The sequence below is a fragment of the Trichinella spiralis genome, assembly GCF_000181795.1.
Source record: "Trichinella spiralis strain ISS 195 chromosome Unknown Scfld9, whole genome shotgun sequence".
Classification (NCBI taxonomy): domain Eukaryota; kingdom Metazoa; phylum Nematoda; class Enoplea; order Trichinellida; family Trichinellidae; genus Trichinella; species Trichinella spiralis.
In genome coordinates, this window is record NW_003526948.1 from 52,742 (window position 1) to 72,748 (window position 20,007).

Sequence of the window (20,007 nt, forward strand, 5' to 3'; positions counted from 1 at the left end):
TTAACGAAAAATCACGTTCTTTATGCTCATTGTAGCCTTTTTCCTTAAATTTTCTTCAAGAAGCGGAGTTCCAGTATTTTCAGATACAGCAGAAAACTAGATAAACAATTTAAAAAATAATTAATGCTGAAAAAGTTGTTTTAAACATGTTTGCAAAAACAGATGAATCCTACAGCTTTCACGACACATAATTACTTACTGAAGTATCTGAAGGAAAAGCTTTCCGGTAGCGTACGTTGTCTTGCACTGCGGTACTGCGTTCAACCTAAAAAGATGTGTTGTAAACAAAAGCTGAACTAAAGTGGTGACAAATTATATCAGAATTTTTAGTTATATTAAATAATATACATAAGAATTCATTACTGTAGTCATCGGTTTATCAGCTGTCGTTAATTCAGAGTTCTAGAAATTTAAACAAAAAACATTTACAATAAAAGGGAAAAACAGAAAAAAATATAAGCAGCATTACATCAGTATCACTTATGCCAGCTAAATTCAAAGTTAGATTTGAAGGTAAAAATGAGCGAGGACCGAGCAAAAGTGGTTGATCTGTAGCCTGAGTATCAACAGCAGCCAACTTAGGAGATCCTGTTAATCAAAAACATAAAAATCATCAATAAAAATATTACCAAACTATTAAAGAAATGCACCAAAATAAAAAAATGCGCATATGAATTGTCATTGCTTAAATCAAACATCTAATGCTAACATTTATTAAAAATTCAACATATACAGAACACTCTGCACATTACATTTATCATGTCTGAAACTGAAAGTATTCAAAAAATGCAATCTGTTTGGCTGTCAACAATATCATAAGTTTTAACTGATTATATTATAAAGACGGCTTTTATCAAATTTTCTCACAAAAATTCCATCCAATGCTGCACAGTTTTAAAATTTAAATCTACAAAACTAATTTTGATCAAAGAATAATGAAATCAGAACTTGCAAAACAAATTTTAAAGATAAGCATAATACTAAAATATTTAAGAACAACACGTTGATGTCTAGAAGATATTACATGAAAATAATAACAAGCAATGTAATGCGCATTTACCTTTGAGTGATTCTTTTATGGCGTTAATTTCTGAATGAAGAGTTATGACATAGAATGTCAGCACACTCAAAACAATTAGCACCACAGCCATCAAGGTAAACAGGCAAATCCGCATATGAGATGAAAGTAATGCATTTTCATAGATAACATTAATTTCACGATTCTTCGGCCTATTATTCAAAACATCCCTCCTAAAACGAGTTGAAATTTAAATAAATTTTTTGGGAAGCTTTTTAAAAATCTGATTCACATCCAACGAGCAGGTTTAAACACTTTCGCAGAATTTGGGGGTACCAATTCTAAGTCAGGAACATCGGAATCTGAATCAGAGAACGACTCAATCAACAGATTCTTCCTGCTGCTACCTTGATTTTCCATTTCTTTAAACATGAAAACAAACTAAGGTTTACTCAACAAGTCATTCCTTATTTATGTGCTCATTACAGGGAAATAGAAATAGATTACAGTATACATAAATCAGGTATAATTTTTACTATCACGTAATCATATGCATTATTTCTTACAGTTACAATAATTCCATAAAACAATAAAGATGTCGCAGTATATAAAATATATCGTGAAATATATAACACAAATTTCATTTATATTTATTTGAAACTCAGGTAGTTCAAAATTATTTAACAGCAAGAAAATGAAAATGGAAAATGGAAAAATACGGTGCTTCACCACTTTTATGTATATATTTTTACATATGATGTCAGTGTGTGTCTAAAAATTATTACTATAGGCATCTCGACTAGGTGAAAGGTTTATTTGGAAAACTTATTAACGTTTAAGGCATGTTTGCTTTGAAGAAATGCAAATATGAATGGCATTGCCATAAATATAACGAACTAAATTATTATATACAATTTAAAGCTTACGAAACAATTCAATAGTGATAATCAGAAAATATAAGTAATATAAAGTAAAATGTTATTAGGAAAGTATTTAGAGTAAAATATTTGTTTGATAGTCGCGTAGTAGTTTATTGTCGTATAGAAATGCAATTGTACTGTTGTAAATCCACTAAAGTAGCCTGTATCGGTCAAGAATATATTTTGTACGTTAAAACGCTTTCAGAAAACATTCATTTTAGTGTAAAACTTGATGAAATGACCGTGACTGATATCACTTTAATTAAAATTCAGATGCTTTGCATTTATTTGCAATTTATAACCCACAGTGAAGTTCGAGAAATTTAATAAAAAAAATATGCCTACCCTATAAACAGTGTTATTATGAAAGTAATTACGTTTTACCGTTGTTCTTTGAATGATCACGTTTAATGGCTAATTTCTGACTGTAGCATCAGGCTGTCAACAATAAGATTGAAAAAAAGGATGAAATCACTTGAAAATCTTTATTTTAGTCCTGTAATTTTAGTCAATAAGGGACTGTAAATTTGTGATTTACACTATTATATATTTCGACAGGCAGATGAGTTTTGCAAAAAAAAATGAATAATCAAGAAGAGGAATTAAAGTTAATATGGTTTGAATTAACCGACTTTACGGACCATAATGTGAAAATAAAATGGTGGGAGAGAATTTGCAACGCTTATAATCATCCCTTACGACAATATCATACTCTGAAAAGGATTTGGCAATTGTTTAAATATTATGATCAATGCCGCCATTTGCTTTCAAATGCTAAAGCAGTTGCTTTTTCAATTTTTTTTCATAAGTATGATTTTTTCCATTTTCAATCAGCACTCATTTGCCGTAACAGTAAGAAATTGCTTTGATAATTTTTTTAAAATTTAATGTACTGAAATCGGCATGTTACATCAAAAGCGAAATAACTGCATCTATTGTATGACTTTAATGTTCGATACCATTGACGTATATTTTACGATCGTCTCATTATTCTTTTCTTGAGTGTTAAACAGCAACTTGAACTTTTGCAGTAATTTTGCATGAAATTTAATGAATGCTGAAAAGGATTTTTCCTCTAGTAATCCTAAATTTTGGATAAAGTTGACATCTGATGCTTGATATTAAATGAACTAATGGTGTTCCCATTGTTCCCTGTTAAGGTGACTTCGCATTTATGCTACGCAAGTGATTTATTAAGTTTCCATTTTCTTTCTGAAATGCGCTGGTTTGTTTTCTGATGTGCTCTGAGACAAAATGAATGTAAGAATTTGGTTTTTCTAGCATCTGCGCTTGGCTGTCAATCGATATTGCATTAACAAGGCACGATATTTTAGTATAATTGATTTTTTAGCAAATGTTGTATCTGTATAGCATTGAAGAGACAGAATGAACAATAAAGCAAGTTATTTATATAAAATTCAAAAATATTAGAATTTTTAACATTATTTTTAAATCGAATTGTATGAAAACTTTGCAAAGCAGTTGTGAAAAATTGCTTTTGCTTTTCCATATTGCAATGAATCACTGTTCTATTAGTTCTGTTAATAATTACTAATTGGAAACCGGAAGTATATTGGCCAACTGATGTTCGTTATAAAGCCTTTTTTGCTTGCAGTACATTGATGTCATACAATTAAAACAGAGTAAATTGTTGCACACTTACTGAAGCTACTGCTTGAGTTATCTGTATAATAACTAAACACAGAAAATGCATTCAACCAAAAGAATGCTATAAATGTCTCATAAGTACATGCATAATTGCTGCACAGCCGTTTCTAAGAAAAGTAATAAAAAAGAAAGTTGTTTTGTTAACTTTGTTTATAAATAGTTTCCAAATTTTGCAGATTTATCTTGCTAGAAACAAAATTCATTTGAAATGACTGAAAAAATGTTAAATGATGCGCTTCAAGGAATGTGATACTTTTTAAATAATATAATTAACATAATTACTGGAAACTGAAATAGTTGAATACATATGAACAACTTGATACTTAATAAATTTTAATTGCAAAAACATTATGAAGTTTCGAAATTCACAGATATTATTACTCTGATGTGCAACAACATTGCACAGTGTCACAAATTTAATGAATTAATGTTTTTGAAATTGCGACAAATCCATATGTCTGCACTGTTATCAAATACCTCATATTGATCAAACACATATGCTAATAAAGTTGAAATCAGTTTTTTCTCTAGCCTAAATATCCTAATTATAATTTTATGTAACACAGTATGAAAAAAAATTTATAATTGAAATTTCTGTTTAAAAAATGTTTTTCTCTGAAGAAAACTAGCAACTGAATTAATTAAAATGCTTCAGTTTTTGAACTAGAATAATGTGATTTAATGCTTTGATGTGCATTTAATTTTTCTTCAGGGATGCTTAATTTAATTTTTAGAATCTATTTTTAATATTTATCTATATTAAAATTTTAGCATTTGTTACAATCCGAATTCCAATTCCAATGAACAAGAAAGTGCAGTGATATTTCAAGAGTTTGCTGACGAAGCTCACTATGAAGATGCAAGTTTCTTTTAATATATGCTATTTGATTTCTTGTTAAATGTTAAATTTTAGGCTAACATAGTTTTTGATATGATTGTACATAAAAATCTTCAAAAAGCAGATTCACTGTCAATGTTCAAAATGGAAGATGCATATTATTTTTATGATATTGAATTGGCAATTCTTGGCTCGAGCAGTTCAGGTAGTTATTAATTTAAATTAATTCATTTTACGCATAATACTGTAGCATATTCATATGTCACTAATATTGCAAATGATACGTAATTATCGTGTACTAATTCGATTATTAAATTAAAAATGAAAGAAAATTAAAAGTAAAAATTTGGCAATCAGGAAGAAACAGTTGCAGAAATAGCTAGCGGAGCAGAAAAAGCGGAATGATTCCTAAAGTTGTTTTATTTTTAAAACTCGTAATTAAAATTTTTTAGATTACGCAGATTACAAGAGTCAAACCAGACAAGAATATTCACGAATGTCTGATGAGGCTTATCGTACAAAGCGTTTGAGCGTGAGTTTAAAGCTTGAAACATATTTAAAGGAGCGTCATAAAAATTAATATTCTGGGTTATGCTATAAAAGTGTCTTGATCCAATATATTAAAAATTTTTATGCAGCATACGGTAATTATTAAGTGAAAATTTATTTATCATTTACAGAAAATTTTACATTTTTCAAAGAAGGAAACGATCAATTTTACATGTTTAAGAAAATTCAAAAATTTGCCAATCAAATTTCTTTGAACTGTAAAAGATGTAAACTTTTTTAATATGGGAAGCAATGTCAGTATAACTGCAACCAAACTATAATTATATGGAAAATTTTTCATTTAACAGCAAACCATTTTAGGTATTGAAAACGTTTTTGCAAATACCAAACATATTTCATACAAAGTTGTTTAGCGAAAAATTTGAACAGAATGCAAGAAAAAACATTTGTGGAGAAGTCGAAGAACTTTCCAATCAAATTTAACTGATTCAATGCCTGCTTGTTGTGCTTGCTAGATATACTTGGCTTTGACAAAATTATATCACATACTCAATTTCACTTTGGTTTATCTTGCATGTGTGTTATTTTTCTGATTGTCAGATAAGATTGTTTATTTTGTTGATCCAACATAATTTAATTTTTTTCTTTTTTGAAATTCACAGTGCACTGTTCATATTGGAGCGATGCTTCAAATTCAGAGTGCCCGATAACATTATGTCAGCGGCTTGTTTGTAGCTTACGGTTAGCCGCCATTGATTTTTCGTTTAGTTCAAAGGAAGCTTATTCACAGTTTGTAACCCTTGCAATCATGTCTTTGAAAATTTGATTGAGCTGCTGGATTAACAATAGTGTTTTTCTGTTTGAATTACATTTGATTGAACTTTGCTTTGTTTATTTAATTGTGCTTTTCGCTTTTATTTTCTCTTAAACTGTGTGTGAAAATTATATGCGAACTGATAGTTTTCAGATTTGTATGCATAATGCAAAGTAAAAGCAGATTTTTGCTCATGTTATACTTTTATAATGGTTTCCATACAAAAAGCAAACAAACGTTTATTTCACATAAGGAAAGCAGATTTGGAAAGCAGAACAAGGAAGTCAAAGCGCTAAATTTGTAATTTTTGCTATTTTAAACTGTTATGCATATAGTGAAACTAAATTTTACAGCTTATAATTAACTTGCTGTTCTCGACCAGTTAGATGATTAGTAAATTTTCTTTGTTTGTTTCTCAAGGCAAACTGTCAAAGCAGTGTGAATTAATATCGTTACAGTTCTGTGATGCGTGGTTAAATATAGGTGCAATATGCAAAAACGCTTGCAAAAATGCCTTCAGCAAACATTTCATATGTTGAAATTTTCAAATTTAAACAATGAATAACTTTACTGTACTTAATGGTTAATTAACTTTTTACCCCAATTGGATTATTGAATAATTTTAGCAAAATTATTTAGCAACATTCTTCGACGTAATTAGTTCTGTTGCAGCTGTTTTATATCTTAAAGCTAAGTAACAATCAATAAAATGTTTGCAATAAAAAGATGCACTAAAGAACAACTTCAAATGATGAATATACATTTTGAAAACTGAACTATAAGGGCTTGCTATAACGTCTGCGCAAAGCAAGCAATCTTTGAAAACAACATTATGCTAACGAACATAACAAGCAAATACTTCACAAATGTAATTCCTATGCATAATAATGCTTAAAATACGCTGTCAGCTGTCCTGTTGCAGTGGGATCAGAAGATTCCATCTAAATCTCTGTCCAGCAATGAAATTAATAATATCAGCAGTTGCTGTCAACTTAACAGCTTCGTGGATGTGTGAAAAATTGTGAAATGAAAGGAGGTTATTTATCATTTATAATGGATTGGTCACTGAGACGATAGTCAATGAACAATTCCAATTCACACTCGGTTTTGTCTTTTATTGCGTTTGTGCTGAAACATCATAAACAAAATATTTGCCCTTTGCAATCTGCACCATGAAATATAAATGTTAATGTTTAGCAGACTCTCGAATCGACTTTATAGGATTTACTGCATATTATATAGGTGCCAGGCTGTCCATGATTATTGCTTATTCGAAAGATTGCACGCCCAGTGCAATTCCACTTGCCAATAATTTCCAAGCTATTTAAAGCACTAGTAAATACAGAATTTACATTACTAATTATGCTTATATTTTCTTGAACAATTTAACAGTTAGTTATCAAGTATAGGAAATCTGATACGTCAATTGCAATATTTAGTGTTTTGCAATGAGTCAAGTGAAGCATTGTTTTATCGGCATAACCTTGCCATGCAACATCTGAAAACACAAATCTCAAATTTATTGATTACAAACAATCACGCCTACTCAAAAAACAGTGATAATCCACTCTATACATTGAGTATCATTATCAAAAAGCATTAAAACATCAATCGTCTACGTAATTTAATGGAATAAAATTTCCAATGCAAGTGCACAATGAAATGTTTTATGTAAAAATATACACCACTAATGGGATAATGCACATAGCAAGAATTGTTTGCTGCTTGTTTGAAAAATTCAACACCTTTTTCTGGATGCACAAAGAAACTACTATTGTGAATATTTTTAAGCAGCTCTCTTCTTCAGATGTTACATTTTACTTTCAGACTAAAAATACGCAGTTTTCAATTCCCAGTTAGTATGCTGTAGAAATGATTCATGAGCATATTCAATTAAGAAAGCTTAAGACCGGAACACTAATGAATCTGTCGCTGATTCTCCAAAAGAAGACAAATCGATTTTGTACACTTCTAAATTACGTACTGAGGCAATTTTTACGAAACTTAAATATTTCGCAACTGTTTAAATAATGCATGTTCAAAAGGTGACGATAGCTTTAATGTAATTTTTCTTCTGGGTAAAATACAAATTTTGTTACAAAACAAAATGCAAGTATACATCTTGCATGTTTAAAATCAGAGCAAAATAAATCATAAATTGCCATCAGGATGTAAATAAAATTATGCTGAATTCTACCATGTAATTTTAAGCATCAAAACGATTCATCACTTGCTTTTTATAATAAAACCAATAAAAACATTGTTTGGTAAATAACTTTAAAATTTCCATTCGTTCAACTGAAAATATGATATCACATGCTTTGTCGTCGTTATATTTAAAGGCATTGCCGTTTACAGAGTAAAAGCTGTACAAGCATAAAACTTAATGAACTGTTTAGCAAAAACTGATAGACAAGATTCTAATCAAAAATTTTTCTAAACTAGTGTCACTTTCTTGAAATATTATATGATACTAGCAAGAATAGATGAAAATTTATTTATTTCACTGTTATTCACTTAAACCATGCTATATTTCAGATAACCATTTGTAGTAATTTTTCCCACGTATGTTGGCAATTTTATCCTCTAAGATTAATCTCTTGACCTGCTAAATTACATTTTTCACTTTTCATCAGCTGCTTTTGACCTTAGATACAACTTTATCATTCAGTATGCAATAGATTGCTACCTGTAAAACATTACAGGCATAATGATTGAAAATAAAAAAAACAAACAACATTATTTTGTCATAAAAAGTTGTTTTATTAAAAATAATAAATTTTTATTACTGAAAAATTAATGGTCTTTCTTCTGATAAAAATTGACATGGCATTAAAGTAAATAGTGAATGCAAATCTGCTTTATTGCTACAAATATCATAGCATAAAAGTGTCTGAATTTCCAATAGACATAATATATTTCATAATGAAAACAAAACAGTAAATTATAAATAACTGTAAAACTTTCATATAGTTTTAAAACTGAGAGAAAAACTAATCAAACATGCATTAAAACAGCTGCACTTATCATACTTTCCTTATGGCCTTATGGCGTAATTGTTATCTCTTTTCCTTTCATTGAACACAAGATACTTTGCAAGGCAAACAGAGTGCAATTTAACAAAGCGAACATTTGTTTATGCGTGTAATTCAGCTTAGAACTCAACAATGTTTAGACAACTGAGTGATCACTGCACTGCACTTTCAAGTAAGTTGCTCTAGCAATGAAACTTGCAATAGACGAACTACAGCCATTTCCTTAGCCTAATTCAGTTTGGAAATACCACTGTTACTCGACATGTCAAATTCAATGCATTATTTGCTTTTTCCATGCAGCGACACATCATCGCACATAATCCTCACAAATTTTAAAATCACTTAAAATCGTAAAATTTCCATGGATATTCTGATAACTACCGGAAAAAGTAAAAAAACAGCCTTAGCATGCATTTTGAAAAGATTGTTTTAAGAACAGAATATTTACTTTGCACAAAACACTGCTTTACGTCACCCAATGTTCCTACCAAAACTAAAGAAATTAAAAATAAAAAACGACTGAACACAAAAAAATTTTTTTTCTTCACTTCACACACACACACACATATATATATATATATAGTAAACAAATGCGCAAAACTTCGCAAGCGTGTATGGCTTACTAACTGCAGCGGCAATAGCAGAAATTGCAGAGTAATATGGGAAACAAAAGCAGCACTGGTCAGGAAAGGCAGAAAACAAAAAGCGCTATCAAACAATGCAATCAGGGTGCTAGACGTGACTCTAACAGAGATCTCTGATCTCCTCTGTCAGTGATTCGACGAGCATCTTCACCAACAACAGGTGCTTTAGAATCAGACCCGGTTCCACGATGAACCCAATTAAGCAGAACGCCACGTATTTCAGGAATGCGGACCGCATAAATTACTGGATTGATCAAACTCTTGATGAGAATGCAAAAGTTGGCCAGTACACTGGTAGCAAATACGACGCTAATTGCTGATGACTTTGAGTATGGATAAGGGCAGGTGGCGCAAGTAAGTACAAAAATAACACTGCTTGGTACCCATCCAAGCAAAAATGTTCCCCATATGATTAAGCTTGTCGTCAGTACTTTACGCTTTTTACTCAACTGCTGCTGCTGGCTGCATGGGTCAGATCGTCTTGTTTTAGAAAACCGCTTCTCCAGCCGATTAAGCATGCAGAATATAAGCAAATACAACACTGACATGATAACCAACAACAAACAGATGAGCAAAAATATAACCAGACGAAATTCCAGTCTGTGAAAGAAAGCTACATTCAAACAATAGCCTTCTTCAGATCGATAGCCTTGGCCTTCAAGCGATGCAAAAAAAGTGAGCATAACAGTGGGTGGCACAAGCCATAACAATACAATCACCACAATTGTACGTCTGCTGCTTAATAATTTCGGATATAAAAATGGCTTCACGATGAGCAGATAATGATTAACCGACAAAGCCAGTAGATGAAAGCATCCAGTTAACAGACCGCCCATGCGAATTCCTTCGAACGTCAGAGCAACACAAGTGCTAACCGGAACGTGCATCACCACTACAAGATAGCTGTTAAATACCATGCTGACAGCAACCACAGTTGACGTCCACACATCTGAAATGGCTAAGCTAACAGTGAGCCTAAGTGTAGGCGTTAGTTTTGTATGAAGCCATCTTAATGTGACAAGTACGCAAAGATTCGCCACCATCACTAGAATGCATATTGCAACAAAAACAGGCACAGCAACACTGTAAGCTTGTTGACGCCATTTCAGCACTTCCAGTTCTTCTGTAATGTTAGACTGATTCATCCAGATCCTAACTGTGAAGCACTTTTGGCCGGCCAAATAAATTCCGACCGTGCTCAGCCGATCTAAACGGCTTTCTCTCACTAGGCAGATTAGGCTACTTTTCAATAATTATGCTCAGCCGGAGTAGGGCGTGGCTGGCGTTTATTTGCTGATTGGCAACAATCTGCAGCGCTACCTGCAGCATTCATACTGGCGCCACTCAAATGACGTCCACTCGTGGGCTCTTCGTTACCATCAAGTTTCGCAAAGGAGTCAAATTTCGTCAATAGTGCCGTTACGAAGAAGGCTTGCTTTGCTTATCAGTCTAAACCAGAACGGCAATATTATTTCGCAAAGCTGATATTTCAGTCTTTTTCGCAAACAGGTGAAGCAACAGACTTTCAACCATGTTTATTCAGCTTTTTATATTTAAAATATTTTCCTCCAAATATCACCTATTAATTGCCTATAGTTTGCGCCTTCTATTTGCTGTTTTCATCTACTGCTCTCTAACTTTATTAAGCGCTCTTGTATGAATCGATCAGAGCTGATGCCTCGCTGGCCAAATGAAGTACGCCTCGGGTAACCGACTCGGGATTTACTGGAAAACAGTCCATGATTATAGCCATTGTCAATTGTCATTGGCTATTAAAATGTATTACACGATTTTACAATCTCGAACAAACTAGAAGTCAAGCAAACCCAAGACGATCTAATTAAAAGCTTTAAAACAAAGAAAAATTTACCATATAGTAAATTTCAGCGTGTTTTTCAATAAATTGCTGATGAAATGTTCAATTGGGCGAATTGACAATGTAAATAAAATGGTTTTCATTCATTTTGGGTCCATGCATGTTTGTTTTCCGTTCTTTTCATTTGTTTCCTTATTGATGTGAACAAAAAATTTCAAAATATTGTTAACATGTTATTTACTCTACTCCATTTTTATTAATAGCGTTTGTTTAAAGTTAAATTATATGTTGTGGCAAACAGCATAATTACTTTATCAGTTAAACCTTGTCAAACAATTGGCTGAAGTTATTAAGATTGATGAACGTGCTTTGGGAACTACTTAATCATACGAAATATATGAGCATATAAGTTTTGCAAAAGCGCAACTTACTAAAAATAAAAAAATTTGATTTTTCTCTGTTTTCAGAAAGTTTGCCATCAGCGCAACTTACATGCTTCACTTCCTGTCTTTAATGCTTTATACTTGTGTTACTTTTGCTTGCGTTTTCGACTTATATTCATGTCATTATTCAAAGAAATTTCCTTCAGCATACATTCTCAGTAGTTTAATTTGACCTAGAGTAAAGAATAATCTGCAAAAGTCCTCAAAGTCGAATAAGTATTTGGTAATGATTTCAACGATGCAAATTTAAAGCCAGAACATTGCTTTCTAAGGCAATTAAAACCTTGTAAAAATAACTTTACAAAAAGAGACAGATGAACAGAAAATTGTTTCCAATAATTTTTGAAAATATCAAAGCACATGTCCTAATACACTGACACAGTATTCTGTAGTTATTACTTGTAAAAATACTGTAGAACTATCCAGTTCAAGGAAGGAAAGTGTTACTGTTGTACTGATAGGCTGTACATTTTTATATGCATATAATTAAAAGCGCAGTTAGTTGTCAGGTGTTGAAATTTAAAAGCATTATCTAAGATTAAAAATCAAACTGTGCCATTATATTTTAAAGAAATCATTAGCTATTTCAGGTGTACTTCCGTAAGAAAAAATTTAGTTGACTAATCATATTTAAAGTTCAAGCGTAAACAATTATAAAATTTCATTTCTAGAATATGAATTTTTATTTTAAGTGCAAAGGTTTTATCTTTCTATTTGCTTTAGTGAAATTTCATTACTGATGTGTGCTTAGCCCGTGAACAATAAGAAAAAAAGTTATTTTGTATTGAAATTACAAAGAGATGTGGCATTTTCATAAATTGAAAACCCGTAGACAAACAACTGTTTCTTGCTTAAACATTTATAAGGTGTTAAGGTGAAGTTTCTAGCAGTAGTGCTTGCTTTGGCCTTTTCGTACTGTTGCATGAGAATGTAATTCAGATTTATTTTAATTAATTTTCCACGAGCAACTCATTGTTAGAACTACAGAAAACATGTTCAAACTGGATCATAAAATTGCAAGAATTTGGTTTCAATAAAATTTAGAATTGCATTGATAAAAAATTTCTGATTTATTGGAAATATAATAATGATTGCTTACCTTTATAGAATTATTTGGTTACATGCGGATAGATGAGATGAGAATGCGGATGATGTGATCTTTAAAGTGGCCGATTTCAGAATTTATTAAAAATGTGCAACTGATTTATTATTTATGCTTCTTGAAACGGAACAAGCTTTGCATCTTTCAATTTCTTTCTAAAGCTGCAATTTATCAATCAAATAAAGGTATAATTTTTTCTTTTAAATCTTCAATAACGATGACAACTTAAATGTGCATTCAAAGCTTTTGTAAGAAATTTACAAGTCATTAATGTTAGACGAAATTTTTTAAAAAGTAAATTTAAAACGAGGTCGTTATAAAACAAACATGAATTTTAGCATTACAGTAAGCTATGTTCTTGCAAAACTATTACTTTTTTGTTAAAAATATTTTGTCTAGATAAATAAACAGAATTTTATTTTTATTAAAATGTCGACGCGTGTTGTTTCAGAAAAACTTATTTTCTTTAATTTCATGATATGTGTTTTAACAATGCTGATTAAGCTGTTGATAAGCACCGCTTACACTATAACTTTTTAGTAAAGTATAAAATTTAAATCTTACTTCCGCATAAATATATATGTTTAATGATCATTTGCTTGTTGTTTGTTTGATGGGCTTCATTGAATATGCATTTTAGTAGCACATTTTGTAGCAAACGTCTGCGATAAAAATTCAAACTAGCATAAATAATTACAGCTCATTTCCTGCTGTTCTCCAGTAGTCCCGCATTCTGCTTCTGTGTCATGGCATAAAGTGAAAGACAAACAATAAAATCTTCGTCTTTACTGATATGAATGTTAAACAAAGCGGAGAATTTGCATTCTTTGTGCAAACAGCGGTTTGATTCACGTCATTGAAACCAAAGATAATTAACTATAACTTACACGCATTTGAACACTTTTAACTGCAAATAATAAAACAGTTTTATGCAGAAACAACGTAGCTAATAATATTTGCTTTGCAACTTGTCATCACTTGCTTACAATAAGACGAATTAAGAGTAATAACATTTCTGTTTATGGTTTTTTGTCTACTTGAAGTCATTTTCATCAGTTGAATTGAAAGTTTTACCACAATTTACTATAATGCCAAACAAATATTAACAAATAAATGATCTTACAATTGTAAAGAAACAGTGCAATTTTAAATATTCTTAATTGCAGCAGATGAAGCAGATCATTTGTTGTATTTATTCCATGAAAATAGAGTATAAAATAGGCAGGCAATATATATAGCAAGTGCTGTAGCCTTGTTTCGCAAATATTATACCAACTGATTAACTTCCATATTAATCGACTGGAAAAATTCTCAAGAAATATGGTTGAATGTCAATTTTTATGGTACATGTTAATTAAATGAATCAACAAAACCAATTTTGTTGACTTAAAACAGTACTATAAATATGAATATAAATTACAGTTTTTATTATAAATGTGGCAAGTGTAATATGTGCAACAATTTTTTATTTCAAAACATGCAAACAAACATGCCTCAAAAAATACTTAGATCGCAGTTTGCATTTCATGCTTTGATTAGGCTTTTTTCAACTGATGATCTAGCTTTCCCTTGACAAATAAAGCTGGAATGATGAAATGTTTTTGTGTATAGCTGAAATCACACGAGGTGTTGTTGAAATTGATGATCTAATAAAATAGTTCAGAATTATGTTTGAAAGAAATTTTTCTTCATCATGAGTGAATTATTTGAAATTAGCTTACCACATTTAAATAGCACAATTCTTAAAAATCAGCTTTCAGTTTAATAAAATAAAATAAGTTGATTTAATGCTACGTGACTCATTTAAAATTATTGATTTCAGTCATAAAATGGATTAAGTGTTAATCCATTGCTGCCAAATAAAGATATACATGACGAACGTAATGATTCCACTTATCTGCATATGCAACTGCCCCATAAGACAAATTCTGAAGTATTATTATTTTCATAAAACCCTACGTTATTAAAAATAATCTAAATATCTATAAATGATAATGTTGTTTCAAAAAGTTGAACATTTCTGTTATAAACAGCATGAGGTAAACATTGTTGTTGTGCTATCCATATTTTTTCATTGGATTGCGCATTTTAAAGAAACACTGTGTAAACTATTTATTAAAGGAAACATAATCTCTTACATTTGAATTATTCAATAATATTTTCAACAGTAAATATTCAATAATTATAGCCTGATAATTTCACCTGATCACAATTAGAAATTTATTTCATAGCGGTTCAAACTTTGTTCAGAAAAAATTTACTAATACAATGTTTTAATACAAATGCCTTGAATTTGATAACAACTGGGCTTGGTTAAGTATTGCTGAAAAGCATTAATATTAATTTTTTAACGTGAGAAAAAGAGGCCGAATTCTCTGTTGAAATGATCATTGCTTATAATTGATAAACATTACATCTTCGTGTTCAAATCAATATTCATGACATTGGGAAAGCACGTCTGAAACACTTGAATAAGAAAAGATCAAAAGATGATCCTTATTTATCTTTCAACAAATCATTATCTTGCCTAATATTTATATCAAGCTTTTATCTATAAATGACCATATTCGCTTGTGCATTATTGCATGAAAAGCTTTGAAACATATGAAAAATTCAGGCTTTCATTTACTTACTCAGAATATCAAAAGTAAACAACTATGTGCTTGGTGCATCTTAATTTTGAAATTATTTGCATGCATATGCAGAGCACTAATATGCTAACTTTAGACAATCACTTTACAGTTTGCAATGCAATTTTGGATAAAAACTTTAACTTTAAATATAAAAATAATTTAAAGAATCCAATTATCAGACAAAATATTTTGCATTTTATGAAGCCTGAATGTTTACTATTACAATTCATCTATTTCATTTTGATGATTCGAATACATTATTAATTTCATTCTTTTCAAAATCAGCAGTAATTTCCTTTTTCATACCATGAATTTCAACGTATTTTCATAGGTAATTGCCTTAATTGCGGGTTCATTGTGTTAAATCTATTATTCATTCAGATTTAAAACTATAATAGAATATTGAAAGTTTAATTGATGAAATACAGTACAATTTTAAACTTTATGAACGACTCAATACAAATATTGAACTTTCACGTACCATTCGCAATAGATGAAAATTGAAATTTCTAATCACTTTACAGTGAAAATGTTAATACAGTGCAAATTGCTCATTTATAAAATATGCTGTTTCTGTGTTTCATCAGTTCGCAGCATGCACGCTTTGTAAAATAAATTGACCATGAATTCATTGAGGCGGAAGCTAACCTTTCCAATCTAGAAATTGTTATCAATTTTTAACGCTTTCTATCTTTGATGCATAGCTTACTGATGATGGTCAGCTTTTATCTTTTATTCTCTATACTATGATTGTAAACATGGTCCGTAGAAGTGCTATACAAAATTCGAACAATGCACTGCACGCAATGCAGCCAAGATGAGATCAGAAATTTGTAATTGCAAAACCACAAAGAAACATTGTGCATCAATTATTAATTTGGAAACGACATTCATTATAAGCGTGGTTACAGTAAGTTGATTTGCATTAACAATACATATACTTCAAATTAACAACTGAAACCTAATAAATGAATATGCAAAATAATAAAAGTACTTTATACCATCAGAAATGAGAAATTTAAGTACAAACATATTTTGGTGCAATTTTGAATTTACAATTAAATGCAAATAAACATAAATAAAAAGCAATACATAAAAATTAAACTTTTTCATTATATTCTAAAAGAATAATGCAAAAGCTCATATTTACGAAAATTTTTATGTAAAGTATTTTTTGTAACTAAGATCATGTTTTTTTCCATTTCTCACTTGTTCCATGCTGAAAGGAAATAATACTTTAATATCATTTAAAGTAAGTCAAATTACACGGTTACAAATTCATTGTTTTGCTTTTGCTACTCACGATAAACAAATGCAAAGAAAGCTAAAAGGAAAGCAAATGCCGTGCACTGTTTGTTCTAAATCGCACGATATAATAGGGTATAGCTTCATTTTAAATATAACAATAAATATGCCATTTCCACGAAAAGTGTTTTTCGCAAAAACAAAAATAAATTAACTGACACTGCAGTATTACATAATAGCATAGCATAAAATTGATGTTGCGGCATTCAAACAGTTGCTTGCGTTTCAGAGGTCTGTCTTATTTTATTCATTCCCGTGACATTCATTAATCAAACTCACCAGAGTTCTCATATAAGCGACTCTGTGCTATTTTTATTAGAATTTTTTAATTGGATAATTTTAGATAATAAATAAAGTAGCGTTAAAATTAGTCAAAGTTTAAAGATTATTTTAGTAACAAGTCGAAGATTGTGATGATGCATGCTTTCCTGTGCTACTAAAATAATCTTCAAACTTGCGCAACAAGTGCTTTTTTCGTATCACTTTAGTGAACTTATGGCAGGGAGTAGTTAATAATAAATTATAAATTATAAAATAGTACGCATGCATATTTAACAAGTAGTAGTCTGCTGTCTTTGCTCAGCTAACCTGAGGTAATTTCTATTATTAGTAACTCTGATCATTTTCAATACTTCACATTTATTGCAGTGTTAATTACGTTATCATATTATACAAAAAATACTTCATATTAAACTTTAGCTGCGAAATGCATTCATTATTAGCATGTAAAGTTAGTTAATGTACAAAATTTTAATGTTGCCAAATGCTTTGAAAGCTGTGATACAACGGCGTATAATAATTCCTCCATATAATATCGTCGCTGTTTTGGAATCGCATTATAATTGAAAACCATTTATTGCAAAATTTGCAAATTACAAATTTCAATGGAAATATTCAAAGCTTTGGAATTGCAATTTAATCAATCCATGCATTTTGCATGGAATCCTGATATTCAGCAATTATTAAGTGAGCACAGCTGATGAGAAATCAAAATTTTTTAAATTCTTTTTGTAAATTTCCAAACATATAAATTGCCTTGTAATTAAGTGTGCTTTTTTCGTCGAAGCGGCGCGGGTAGACGACGTCTGTGGTTCAGAAATTTTTATTTTTCATTTTCTGAGAAAGCAAAACGAAACATTTTCAAATTCTTCATTTTCAAAGCTAGCCAGCTAATAAATAGTAAGTACTACTTTTGCAATGCAAAGTATCATTCTACTTGATGAGAATGAGTTGATTTGATTGAAATGCTTAAAGAATTATAAAATTCCAGAAGTTTTATATTCTGAAACTACCAAATTTAGATCAATTATTGCATTAGTAATCATAATTTCATAACTATGAAGCTTTCTTAATTGTATACCCACACTGCGGGTCAGGGATAAGATATTTTTCTTCAAACTTCTAACTTTCGGCACTTCCCATTTTTAGAGCACTCATAGCCTTCTGGACAGCAACTTAGGTTATCATCACAGCAAACGCCCTGAAATATATTTGATAAGAAGACAGTTTGCCGTTTCAGATTAAACTTACGTTTTTCAGTGGACAACATCCAGTTGAATGTTTTCCCCGGCAAAGCTGTGATTTTTCTGGACAACCTATTATGATCTTGCTCTTTCGGATTAAATACTTTGGAATACCGATGTCAATATTCAGTCCGTACAGTGGTGTGGTAGAATTGTCAAATGACGAGTCATTTTCCTGCAATTAAAAAAATATCAACTGCAATATGTTGGAAAATTAAATTTACTTGAGTGCAACGATTGTGCTTCATATCACACTGAGTTCCTTCAGGACAACAATGCAACTTATCAGAACAGCAGACAGCTTTGGAAAGAGAGCCTGTCAAAGTAGCCAATTTTAAATATGCATTATTATATTATTCATAAATGCTTGCAGCAAATTGTTCATAAAAATTTACAGCAAGCCCACTGGCCGTGAACAGTTTCGCAGCAAGTGCTCTTTTCATCGCATTTCGACATTTTATCAGGGCATAATGTTGGAACGTTGATGTGCTCTGTACCAAAAACCACGTCCTCTCCTTCAGCGTATGCTATCTGAATAATAACAAACAATCTTGTCTTCAATGAGCATAATAATAATAATAATATTGCTTTTCATTGAATTACAACAAAAAAAGGTTCAAAATCAAAATTCAGCGTAGCAAATGAAAATTGCTGAAAATTTGAAATCCAACTTCGACTCACAAACTCTGTTTTGCACATATATCTAGTTAGCATCAAATTAAATATTAATTATTATTATTATTATTATTATGAAGTTCTAATTCTAATGATCTTAATTCTGGTTTAATTTCATTAAAAGCAAGTCAATGTTTCAAAAGAGAACGATCGTTCCTGTTGATCCTACTACTGCTTGTTGTCTGTTGATCTCACTTACTTGTTGATCGTCTGGAACTCCTAGCAAATCATTGCGCCATGTGGGATATGTTTCGTTGTTTTCTTTAATGCAGAGTCTCTTTTCAGAATCACATTGGGCGTTGTGCGCGCAGCAGTTGATTCCATCCGCACAGCACACGCCATTTCTGAACGGACAACATCGCCAATAGCCGCTTTTAAATCCGCAGCAAGTATATCCATTCGGACACTGCTGCTGACCTTCAATGCAAGCTTGGGCCAAGAAAACCTGCAACAAATTCACACTATACAAACTGTGAAGACTGAGAAACCAAACAAAAATACCTTCTGATCTAAGATAAGCATGGACAGGATGATCAGCATTGGAAAGCTGAGGTACACTTTCTTGTAAGCATCCATTGCGCAAGGCGAGTGGCAGTCAACCGTCCGCTTCACGCTCAAACTAACCTTGTGCTGAAAAATCGGGCTTTTTATATGCTTTCTATCACTGATCTGATCAGTGCTTGGCTGACAAGTGATCCATCAGCATGGCCAATTGTTGTGAAATCTGTTGGAATTCATCTCCGGCAGTTGCTTTAGTAATTTAAAAATTTAGCCAGGTCAATCAGTTAAAAAAGCTTCAAGCATTGTTGCGGAAGTTTTGTAAAGCATTAAGCTTATTTACAACTGCCATCAAGAGCCGTCTGGCAGTTGCTTCCATCGTTCAAATGGAATAAAATTAGAAACTTCTGTTCAGAACTTTTAACTTTAATGACTAAAAGTGAATTTTTCTCAGTCATAAAATTTTGCTTATCTTCAGCTATCTTTAGCAGCATTGTCCTTCCATATTTGTGATTATCAATCATTATTTCTTCTTGAACTTAATAACAAAGGTTTCACATGATAC

General features: G+C 31.0%; 6 protein-coding genes across 6 annotated transcripts; 1 reads left to right on the top strand and 5 right to left on the bottom strand.

Annotated features, from left to right (window-relative positions):
• Window positions 1-1,438, bottom strand: Tsp_09411 (hypothetical protein). The gene is made up of 6 exons (XM_003371118.1): window positions 1,311-1,438; window positions 1,061-1,251; window positions 470-588; window positions 349-402; window positions 200-265; window positions 1-96 (listed from the first exon to the last, which is right to left on the bottom strand). Exons 1-6 carry the CDS (start codon window positions 1,436-1,438, stop codon window positions 1-3), a joined length of 654 nt encoding a protein of 217 aa, XP_003371166.1.
• Window positions 1,439-4,252: 2,814 nt separating this feature from the next.
• On the top strand, window positions 4,253-5,780 carry Tsp_09410 (hypothetical protein). The gene is made up of 6 exons (XM_003371119.1): window positions 4,253-4,260; window positions 4,378-4,469; window positions 4,569-4,649; window positions 4,897-4,980; window positions 5,083-5,088; window positions 5,617-5,780. Exons 1-6 carry the CDS (start codon window positions 4,253-4,255, stop codon window positions 5,778-5,780), a joined length of 435 nt encoding a protein of 144 aa, XP_003371167.1.
• Window positions 5,781-7,153: 1,373 nt separating this feature from the next.
• On the bottom strand, window positions 7,154-9,111 carry Tsp_09409 (hypothetical protein). The gene is made up of 6 exons (XM_003371120.1): window positions 9,052-9,111; window positions 8,558-8,661; window positions 8,045-8,134; window positions 7,679-7,771; window positions 7,454-7,569; window positions 7,154-7,266 (listed from the first exon to the last, which is right to left on the bottom strand). The coding sequence occupies exons 1-6, from the start codon at window positions 9,109-9,111 to the stop codon at window positions 7,154-7,156; spliced, it is 576 nt and encodes a 191-aa protein (XP_003371168.1).
• A 416-nt stretch (window positions 9,112-9,527) lies between these two features.
• Tsp_09408 (7 transmembrane receptor) lies at window positions 9,528-10,592 on the bottom strand. Its single transcript, XM_003371121.1, has one exon. The coding sequence runs from the start codon at window positions 10,590-10,592 to the stop codon at window positions 9,528-9,530; it is 1,065 nt and encodes a 354-aa protein (XP_003371169.1).
• A 5,623-nt stretch (window positions 10,593-16,215) lies between these two features.
• Tsp_09407 (hypothetical protein) lies at window positions 16,216-17,012 on the bottom strand. The gene is made up of 3 exons (XM_003371122.1): window positions 16,959-17,012; window positions 16,745-16,827; window positions 16,216-16,381 (listed from the first exon to the last, which is right to left on the bottom strand). Exons 1-3 carry the CDS (start codon window positions 17,010-17,012, stop codon window positions 16,216-16,218), a joined length of 303 nt encoding a protein of 100 aa, XP_003371170.1.
• Window positions 17,013-18,139: 1,127 nt separating this feature from the next.
• On the bottom strand, window positions 18,140-19,520 carry Tsp_09406 (granulin superfamily). The gene is made up of 6 exons (XM_003371123.1): window positions 19,446-19,520; window positions 19,144-19,389; window positions 18,665-18,800; window positions 18,494-18,585; window positions 18,277-18,444; window positions 18,140-18,226 (listed from the first exon to the last, which is right to left on the bottom strand). Exons 1-6 carry the CDS (start codon window positions 19,518-19,520, stop codon window positions 18,140-18,142), a joined length of 804 nt encoding a protein of 267 aa, XP_003371171.1.
• Between the last annotated feature and the right edge of the window lie 487 nt (window positions 19,521-20,007).

Bases quoted from the DNA above. Each gene is read 5' to 3' on its own strand.
- Tsp_09410 (XM_003371119.1), top strand. The intron at 4,470-4,568 runs GTTTCTTTTAAT...TTCAAAAAGCAG, and splicing joins AGCTCACTATGAAGATGCAA to ATTCACTGTCAATGTTCAAA. The intron at 4,650-4,896 runs GTAGTTATTAAT...AAAATTTTTTAG, and splicing joins TCTTGGCTCGAGCAGTTCAG to ATTACGCAGATTACAAGAGT.
- Tsp_09407 (XM_003371122.1), bottom strand. From the start codon at position 17,012: ATGAATGTCACGGGAATGAATAAAATAAGACAGACCTCTGAAACGCAA. The intron at 16,828-16,958 runs GTTTGAATGCCG...TTTAAAATGAAG, and splicing joins CCTCTGAAACGCAAGCAACT to CTATACCCTATTATATCGTG. The intron at 16,382-16,744 runs GTGAGTAGCAAA...GTTAATTTGAAG, and splicing joins TTTCTTTGCATTTGTTTATC to TATATGTATTGTTAATGCAA.
- Tsp_09411 (XM_003371118.1), bottom strand. From the start codon at position 1,438: ATGGAAAATCAAGGTAGCAGCAGGAAGAATCTGTTGATTGAGTCGTTC. The intron at 403-469 runs GTAATGCTGCTT...TTAAATTTCTAG, and splicing joins CTGGCATAAGTGATACTGAT to AACTCTGAATTAACGACAGC. The intron at 266-348 runs GTATATTATTTA...ACATCTTTTTAG, and splicing joins CTACAGTAATGAATTCTTAT to GTTGAACGCAGTACCGCAGT.
- Tsp_09409 (XM_003371120.1), bottom strand. From the start codon at position 9,111: ATGTGTCGCTGCATGGAAAAAGCAAATAATGCATTGAATTTGACATGT. The intron at 8,135-8,557 runs GTAATAAAAATT...ATGCTTGTACAG, and splicing joins GAAAGACCATTAATTTTTCA to CTTTTACTCTGTAAACGGCA. The intron at 7,267-7,453 runs GTGTATATTTTT...TTGTGTTTTCAG, and splicing joins TGTGCATTATCCCATTAGTG to ATGTTGCATGGCAAGGTTAT.
- Tsp_09406 (XM_003371123.1), bottom strand. From the start codon at position 19,520: ATGGATGCTTACAAGAAAGTGTACCTCAGCTTTCCAATGCTGATCATC. The intron at 19,390-19,445 runs GTATTTTTGTTT...AATTTGTTGCAG, and splicing joins TGCTTATCTTAGATCAGAAG to GTTTTCTTGGCCCAAGCTTG. The intron at 18,227-18,276 runs GTAAGTTTAATC...AATATATTTCAG, and splicing joins GATGTTGTCCACTGAAAAAC to GGCGTTTGCTGTGATGATAA.
- Tsp_09408 (XM_003371121.1), bottom strand. From the start codon at position 10,592: ATGAATCAGTCTAACATTACAGAAGAACTGGAAGTGCTGAAATGGCGT.